The sequence below is a fragment of the Dermacentor silvarum genome, chromosome 3 (genome assembly GCF_013339745.2).
Source record: "Dermacentor silvarum isolate Dsil-2018 chromosome 3, BIME_Dsil_1.4, whole genome shotgun sequence".
In the NCBI taxonomy this organism is placed as follows: domain Eukaryota; kingdom Metazoa; phylum Arthropoda; class Arachnida; order Ixodida; family Ixodidae; genus Dermacentor; species Dermacentor silvarum.
Window position 1 is genome coordinate 81084873 of NC_051156.1, and position 9123 is coordinate 81093995.

At 46.3% G+C, this 9123-nt stretch overlaps 1 protein-coding gene across 1 annotated transcript; it reads right to left on the reverse strand.

The window, feature by feature from the left end:
- Window positions 1-5771: 5771 nt before the first annotated feature.
- Window positions 5772-8385, reverse strand: LOC125944500 (uncharacterized). Its single transcript, XM_049665003.1, has 4 exons — window positions 7932-8385; window positions 7660-7808; window positions 6956-7042; window positions 5772-6194 (listed from the first exon to the last, which is right to left on the reverse strand). Exons 2-4 carry the CDS (start codon window positions 7796-7798, stop codon window positions 5812-5814), a joined length of 609 nt encoding a protein of 202 aa, XP_049520960.1. The 5' UTR covers window positions 7799-7808; window positions 7932-8385; the 3' UTR covers window positions 5772-5811.
- Window positions 8386-9123: the final 738 nt, after the last annotated feature.

A 9123-nucleotide genomic window follows, 5' to 3' on the forward strand; every position in this document is an offset into this window, starting at 1 on the left:
TGCGTACTCTAACGTTGGCCTTACATAGGTTAGAAACGCAACGTGATGAGTGCACACGTATTTAATACGTGACTGTGAGTCTTTGTGAGTGCAGAGGACCTGTGAGAGAGCGGAGAGGCTTGGCCTCTCGATTCCGACATGGGAGGAGCCAGCAGCGAGCCGGGGGCCCCAACGGGTCTCCGCCGGCTAGTCCCTCAGGACCTAAATAAAAGTTCACTGTCTGTCTGTCTGTCTGTCTGTCTGTCTGTCTGTCTGTCTGTCTGTCTGTCTGTCTGTCTGTCTGTCTGTCTGTCTGTCTGTCTGTCTGTCTGTCTGTCTGTCTGTCTGTCTGTCTGTCTGTCTGTCTGTCTGTCTGTCTGTCTGTCTGTCTGTCTGTCTGTCTGTCTGTCTGTCTGTCTGTCTGTCTGTCTGTCTGTCTGTCTGTCTGTCTGTCTGTCTGTCTGTCTGTCTGTCTGTCTGTCTGTCTGTCTGTCTGTCTGTCTGTCTGTCTGTCTGTCTGTCTGTCTGTCTGTCTGTCTGTCTGTCTGTCTGTCTGTCTGTCTGTCTGTCTGTCTGTCTGTCTGTCTGTCTGTCTGTCTGTCTGTCTGTCTGTCTGTCTGTCTGTCTGTCTGTCTGTCTGTCTGTCTGTCTGTCTGTCTGTCTGTCTGTCTGTCTGTCTGTCTGTCTGTCTGTCTGTCTGTCTGTCTGTCTGTCTGTCTGTCTGTCTGTCTGTCTGTCTGTCTGTCTGTCTGTCTGTCTGTCTGTCTGTCTGTCTGTCTGTCTGTCTGTCTGTCTGTCTGTCTGTCTGTCTGTCTGTCTGTCTGTCTGTCTGTCTGTCTGTCTGTCTGTCTGTCTGTCTGTCATATGCTTATGTTTGCGTTAGCACCAAACAATGAATGTACTGAATTAACAAAAAGAGGCAACGGGAAATTCCTCTCTGAGAAGACCGATAAACAAAGTGCACCGCAACTGGAGAAATAACGCTATTGAAATGTCCAGTAATTTTAAAAAGAAGAAGAAATTGATTGAATCGTCGCGATGGCACATCACGAGTATAGCGTCGAAGACTCCTAGTTATAAGGAATTATTTTTGAACAGCTCTGATAGCGTCCACACAACAATGGTTGCTTGTGTACTGACAAATGTTCGTATGCTGCGGCCTGAAGCTCACGGCACGGTACGAAAACGCGCTTGGCAGTGAAAGCGAAACAATTTGCGGGCACATGAATGCAGACGCGTAGTCGGTCGCTGCGAACGCGTGTGATCGCTGCATTGAGGCTTCATTCTGTTATGCTCCTTTTCGTCATACAGACAGAACACTATAAGAACATATTTCACATAATCTCGATTGCCTACCTTTCACGCTAGAAGCTGGTTCGGGGGACTCCATAGCGGCGACTGCGTGCAATTTGCGTTCACTGTACGTATTCGGTAAAGAGATCGCGCCTGTAAACTATTCCGCGCTTTCTTCTTGCCCAACATTATTGTTTGACAGTAAGAAACTTCCCTCGTTTGGAGAGTACTTACAGAACTGACCAGGAGGGCTCTCGCGTGGTGTTTTTAGTAAGCGCCCACAGCCAAACCTATGAGGAGCGTGCCGCGTCATCCTTCATACTACGCAAGCGAGGCGCATCCGTCAGATGGCGACTCCGTAAGTCCGCGCCCCCAATACGCTTGCTTAATATTTCAAGGGAGCCCGGAATTTTGGCGCTTCTGCGCTGGCGACAGAAGTCGGCCGAATAGTTGCGTTTTTTTTTCACCTGTCTAACTGGCGCGTATGCTTCGAGATGGGTCGACTTTGTGCTGTTTGTGTGTGCAATGTTTAATTATGTATGTAATGCAGAAGATCCTGTACAGTAGACCCGTTAATTTCACTCGGATAATTTCAATTGTTCATTTGATTCGAACCCGACTGAAGACCCCAGCCAGGCCACGCATTTCTATGCGTTCAAACTTTTGTTATTTCGACCCTAAAGTTAGCCTCTGCCGGATAAGTCGAACATCACCAGTCAGCACGCACGCGCCTGACCCATGTGGTGACCCAAATAAGGGACCCCGTTAGTGGCAGGCTGGCAGCGTCTGTCTCGGCGGATCATGTCTGTGTAAGGGGGGGGGGGGGAGGTCGCGGACAGTGGATGTGTTAAAGGGGCCCTGAACCACTTTTTATCCAAGGGGAGCAGGCATGTGAAGTGAAAATATTCTTTTTCAGCAATACTTTGCCGCAATACAGGTATATCAATGCGTTCTATTGCAAATTGGTGTCATCCAGGAAATTGATTTCAAGTATAGATACGTCTTGCACGTTCACTAGCTACAATGCATAAATTACATTATGTGCCATAAAGTAACTAATTCATCAGTTAATTAGTCAATTTTTGCTAATTAGCTAAATATGTGTTTCGAGTCCGCGTGCTTAAATTCCGCCTCTTCAAATAATCCAGCTCAAAGACAAGAATTATGCGACACGCATTTTTTAAAATTCCGTATAACTTAAAAATTATCACTGTGTGTATTTGATTACTCGCGGGAAAAAAAGTGTGAGTGCTTGTTGTCATCTTTCCTTTCCTTGTCCCGGTGTGTGCCGTAATTCACAGTATGATGGACATTAAAATGTCTACCATATTTAGTACTCATCGTAAAAAGGCCCAATTTTACTGTTCGCTCCAGGCGATGTTTGTTTAAAATCCGTTCGAATAGAGAGAACAACACATGCATATGCTCAATACTCCATATTCCGTTTTGCAGGTCACTAATATTCAGCATGGAAGGAAAGGTCGTCACTGCATACTTGGAACGTGCAAGAAGGGAAGATGCATACATGATGGTGGCGGCTTCTGCTCTGTGTACTAAAATACGCTGCCGAACGGCTCATAGTAAAATATTTCTTTAGAACATACGTGATGAAATTTATATCCACTTCATACATGTGACTGCGAATTACTATTCACTTCACGCCGATACCATTGCATTTGCCAACGATGTGGGACGTCAAGGTAGTTGGTATTCTATGACCCGACTTTTTTAGATAGCAGAAACCATTGAATGGATACTATAAAGCTAAAACAAGCATAGGAGCTGGTGTTTGTCTTATTTGTTTTTTGTTTATGGCTTCTGCACGCTAAAAAAATGTTTTAAATACCAACGAGTCATGAGCCCCGTTTACATGAATGCTACAGTGGCGCATCGCATTTCCAAGCGCATTTGGGAAAGGCGATGCGACGCCGTTTACATGTAGCGCATTAACTCTCGCGAGAACGTAGCGCCACATGGTGTCGTATAAGGGAAATGCAGCCGACTTCCGGTTTAACTGGTTTCCGGTAGTGTGCCGAGTGCACGTTGGTGGCTCAGTGCCGAGTGTACCGACTACCGAGAGCCTGACTGACGCTTGTGCAAAATGCTTGGGAATGCAGCGTTCCTTCTCCACCTTATGCTGCTTTTGTCGGCATGGACTAACTTTCATGTCATCTTGTAGGCTGTCGCCTGCATGCAGCATCAGCATCGACGTCGTCGGATACGGTCGGCCTACATGAAAGCACTTTTGCGCGCAAGAGGGTTGGCGACGTGCTCTGCAGTCAACGATTTGGTTACCATGCAAGGTGAGAACATCTCTGAAGGATCCTTTCAGACAGACACTGTGCTATACTCGTTAATGAGAGCATTTACGCCCGCTAGTACTCCCAAAACGAAGCCGCGTACGAAGACGAGTGGAGTTTGTTACGAATTTCGATAGCCGTCGCGTCGTGATCGGAAACAATTGCTGCTACACGGTCCAGAAATTATGATTAAGTGAGCTCTAGCGCAAATTCGCGATCGAAAACATCCATGCGACGCCGGGGATCAGGTGAGCTGGCTGCCAAATTCTGACTACGTGATCCTGAGTTTGACGCAAAAATATAGGGAAGCACTTCGAGCTGTTCGTTCACGTGCTGACAATAAAGAAAATGGTATGCTTTTGAGCGAAGTCTTGCTTAGCGGGGGAGACACGATGTTGGCATTTTTGTGGCCTGTACATGTGTTCGGACTGACGAATATAAATGCGTCAACTCTGGAACCTAGCGGTAAACATCAAGATTTCTTTATTCATATCACAACAGCTTTTGCCGTGGGAGCAGCACTTTTTTCAGGCTTCAAAAGTTCTTAATTTGACTGCTGTCTCACATCGTCCCACGGCACCCCAGTGCTGTTTTCTGCCGGATTTGGTTGCACTACTTTTGCAAGCAACATTTGACACTTCGTGTGGCGTTTGTGTACATTTTGATAAGTAGATTATTTATGTGCTACTTTGCATTAGCAGCTTTTTTCGAAATATTTCATGTTTTTTTCCCTCTATTATAGGGTCTTTGCTGGGAAAAAAAACGGAAGCAGAGAAGTGTCTGGATGAAGACTCGTTCGAATGACTGGTGGGACCGCATTGTGGCAAGTTGCAACAGAGTTCGCCGACGAGGACTGGAAGGAAAACTTCAGAATGAGCCGAGCTTCATTCAACGAACTTGTTCTACTTTTGGAACCATTCATGTCGCCAAAGACATATTGTGTGCGACAACCACTACCAGTGCAAAAGAGAGTGGCTATTGCCCTTTTCAAAATGGCCAGCTGCAGTGAGTACAGAGTGGTAGCGAATCAATTTGGCGTTCACAAAAGCAGCGTCAAAAATTGTGTTTAGATGTTCTGCCAGTCGCTTGTACAGCATTACTTGAAGAAGTACATAAGTATACCTACTGCCACAGAAGCTGAAGCTATTGCCAGAAACTTTGAAGCAAGGTGCCACATCCCTCAAATATTTGGGGCAATCGACGGTACCCACATTCCTATCATGGCACCAAAGAAAGGATATCGTGACTTTGTGAACAGAAAAATGTGGACATCATACAATGTGCAGGCTGTAGTAGACGACCGAGGGCGGTAAGTTTAATTTCACAAAATATTCAGCTTTCTTTTTCTCTTGGGAGTTTTCTCCTAGTAAACATGGGAGCCAGTGGCCTTCCCTTCCACAAGTTCGTTTGCTTGCACCATAGTTCGTTGTTCTTCTGTAGCAAGGACTGTATTAACGCTGGCCAATTAATGTTAGTGAATAGATTGCACACACTTGCAGGTTGTCACAGAAGTGTCCTTGTTGTTAGAAACCATATTCTTACCGTGTGTCTAATTGTAGTACACATGCATGTTTCAGATTTCGCAGTGTTACCTGCAATGTCCCGGGGAGTGCACACGATGCATCTGTGTTGAGGCTGTCATCACTCTTCCAAAGAAGCGAGGAGCTGTTGCCAAGACAAGAAGTCATGTTGAATGGCTGCTCAATCCCACTCATGCTATTGGGTGATCCTGCATACCCTGGTTTGCCTTGGATCCTGATTGGATACACCTCGTCACAAGGAAGGCTCTCGAAGGAGCAGGAATCATTTAATGTGTCCCACAGCAGCGGCCGCAATGTTGTGGAGCATGCCTTTGGAAGGCTTAAGGGGCGATGGAGAATGCTATTGAAGCGATCCGACATAAATTACAAATTTATGCCGACAGTCATAGCAGCTGCATGCATTTTGCACAATTTTTGTGAAGAGAGAGGAGAGACAGTGAATGATGCATGGATTGGCGATGTTAGGTCATCTGAGGACGAGCTTTACCAGCAGCCGTCAACCAGACCTCTGCACACAGGCCCTGTTAATGAAGTGCGAGATTTCCTATGCAATTTCTTGGCCGAGAACTTTCCACTTCGGTCTGCATCGTGGTGAATCTTATCTTGCGAAGTTCTGAAGACGGTCGAATGAAACAATAAAGAGTTTGAAGCATGGTTTTTGAAAACTGTTTATTTGTTAGAGTTATAGTTGACCTATACTACTGTTTTTGAGAGTTGGGCTGGCCGCTCCCCTGAGACTGTGCAGCAAAAACATAAGTTCCCTCTTGCTGAGTATATTGCAGAGGATGGCCAAAAGAAAAGGGTTGTGCCATCTGCCCAAATGTTGGCACAGGCTGCCTTGCCAATTGTGCCATCATGGCTTGTGTTCCCTGCAGAAACGATGCCGTAATTCCGGCCATAACTTCTTTGAAGTTGTCATTCTCCTTTTGTAGGAGCTCTTTTTGCTGCTCAAACAGAACCTCGTTCTGTTCTTTGAGGAGTGCAGCTGTGCGCAGATGCTGCCGCTCCAATAATTGGGGCAGCGTCAAGGTGCTGTTCTTCTTGGCCCGCTTTGGTGGTGGCAGGGTAGAGCCAGTGGCTGCTGCAAGAAACAGCGCACAACAGTAATCACCATGAACATAGGAAAACCTTTGTTTATATCACACGGGAAAGCCGTTTTAATTTGTTGCATCAAAAACAATAAATGAAGTAGATCCCATGCATTGATGTTACGAAAACCATTTTGCTGGTGGCTTTCTACCAAGCATTATTTGTGATTATGCAAAGTACAATCAGGTGAACCAATGTGTTTACACAAGATGAAGAGCTATGTGCCTTACGCAAGTGTGTGGGTGTGTGAACACAGCAGCAAGACGCCGTCGCCGTCAATTCTACTTTGGCTGTTCGACACGAACTTAGGAAATGTTTGTTTGGTTCCACACGGGTACTAGACTAGCGAAGAAAAAAGAAACATGGAGTGCACCATGATGAGCAACTTCATGTTATGCCATCACATGTACTATCAACCAAAAAAGTTTACGGACCAAGGGATCTGACAAAAAGTTTAATATCTCCGCAGCCCCAAAACGCAGCCTGGTATTCTCATTTCCAGCCTCTACTAGTACGTGCGATCATTGTGATGTACGGTTTTACTGGCTACTTTTAACGGCTGCTCGGATATTTAGCGTTTACTGAGATCCCGTGGTCCATAATCTTTTTTGGTCGATAGTACATATACAAACATTCCATGTGAGCACATGTACAAACATTCTTCGCTTGTCATCTTTTCCCTTTATTCCTGTAGGAACTGCACTACTCCATTACTAAGAACACAGACTGTACCATTAAGAAAACAAGACTTACGACTTGAGCTCATTTCAGAAGGCGTTTGGCTGCCACCAGGAGAATCCAGGCTCTCAAAGCTGGACAGCCTGTCGTCATCACTCTGAGCTAAATTGAAAAAAGAAGGTGGTACGTGTCACTGCATAGCTCACTCTGAAACATACATCTGCTCATCATGTATGTGTAAAACAACTGCTTTGCTCACACTTGATTTTTTTTCAATTTCTTGCTCTGCTTTACAACAAGCCTAACTACTACTTGTTCTGCTGTTCCTGTTTTCATGTACATAAATATAGCAAATGCACAGATGTGTTGTATGCATGCACACATATTGCTTTTGCTGCCTTACCGTTGGCTCCTGTTTTTTAACAGGTGGCCCCTTTTAAATTACGCACTAAAACATTGGTTTGCTAGTGATGCAAATGTCTTCAGTGTTTGCAATAAATGAAATTATAAAAATCAGGTTGCTTGTCTCAGATGTTTAAGTGCCAGAACATGGGAGAACACAATCGCATCAGGCGAACTAGCTTCATTCGGAGAAGCAGCTTTACTAGTTGTTGGTACAAGCGATTATCCAGGAATTTTGCCACCGACGGGTCTCAGCAGTCTTCACTGACTGGTCTTGCATTGGCTGAAAATGGAGTGCAGCTTCGGATAAGCTATGGGCACCAAAGTGCCAGGCTGCGAGAATGGACACTTGAAAAAAAAAGTTCCACTTGTTTTACCTGTGCTGTCCTCCTCGGCGACGCTGACAGCGTCGCTGTCGATGCCATAGTCGTGGGCCTCCACCATAGGACGGTGGCACAGAATGGCGCTCATCTCTTTGAACCATCTCCATTTCGAGGGTGCCGCGCCGCTTAGCATTTGTAGCTCTCTTTTCCTAGCGAGAAAAGAATTTTTTTTCGAAAAGTGAGTGCGATTCCGGCAGCGCCTTTCACAACATCAATCAAGACAACTCGGCAAGACAACTCATCAATCACAACATCAGCAAGACAACTTACCTTGTTGAATTTTCCTTTGAGATTCTTCCAGTGCGTTCGCAGCTGCTGCCAAGTCCTTTCATAACCAATACGAACCATCTCTTCCTGGACCCTCGTAAAATGCACTTGGTTCCTCTGACGGCGGGAATCTAGCAGCTCCCCAATATTCATTTCTGAAATTATTGCGAGAAAAGCAGCGGTTTCCTCCGCGGTGAAATACGTTCGCGCCGAGCACGTTGCGGCGAGAGACCTTGTCACGGGGGACGCCATTTTGCTTCTGCTTCGGGTGCTGCTGTCTCGCAGCTTCACCAGCGCGGCAGTCCCGCAGCTAATTCCTTCCCATAATTCCTAATGCGACGATCGTGTGTTTAGATACTCCGCGAGAGTCGCTTCACGCCCGTAAATCTACCCTCGCCTGGCGCATTAATGCGATGCGTCTTCCTAGCGCATTATCGCTGTTTACATGAATGCGATGCGCTAGAAATGCGATGCGATGCGACACTGTCGCATTCATGTAAACGGGGCTATGGATGCGATGCTGTAAGCATACCCCCAGAATATTGCCACGTGTCTAGCGCGGCGATGACGACGACATAAGACACATCGGCACTTATCAAAAACATAGAAAGAAGAAGAAGAAGCAGTGACTAGTGCGCGGTATTTTAAAACCGTCCGTTCTTGTTACTGCCTGTGCCGACAAGTGCGTTACGTTTGTCCCTCGAGCTTTCGACGTCGTGACACTGGTGGAGGTGCTGGGTACCTGATGCTCGGGACGCCTGCTCGGACCCGTACACGCAGTCCCGAGAATCAACATCTCGACATTACTCCAGTGCACGGATTCAGCCGCCGCCTGTTAGGCCTGAGCCCAGAATTCACCAGCGTTCCAGCTCCGACCAGCATGGACACTCCTACATCGGCGAATCTTCCTCCTTCACAGATGACGACAAGCCCTTCCCAGGTGACTCTTCAGCATCCTCTCGTTCCAGATATATTTCGTGGCGATGCGTTTGAAGACGTTGAGGACGTCGTGACAATATTCAGCAAGCAATTTATTAACTCCATTTCTTCGCTCATCCTCAGAGCACTTACCTCAAGAATTGACACTCCCATTTCGCGATAAGCGACATGGAATGCCACTATAAATGCTCTTCTATTCACTGATGTTTGATGAGAACCATGTGTACATGCGCAGCAGTCGTGATCTAGTAT

Coding starts and splice junctions, on each gene's coding strand:
- LOC125944500 (XM_049665003.1), bottom strand. CDS start 7,798: ATGCTAAGCGGCGCGGCACCCTCGAAATGGAGATGGTTCAAAGAGATG. Junction 7,043..7,659: donor CGCCGAGGAGGACAGCACAG/GTAAAACAAGTG, acceptor TTTTCAATTTAG/CTCAGAGTGATGACGACAGG. Junction 6,195..6,955: donor TTCTGAAATGAGCTCAAGTC/GTAAGTCTTGTT, acceptor TGTTTCTTGCAG/CAGCCACTGGCTCTACCCTG.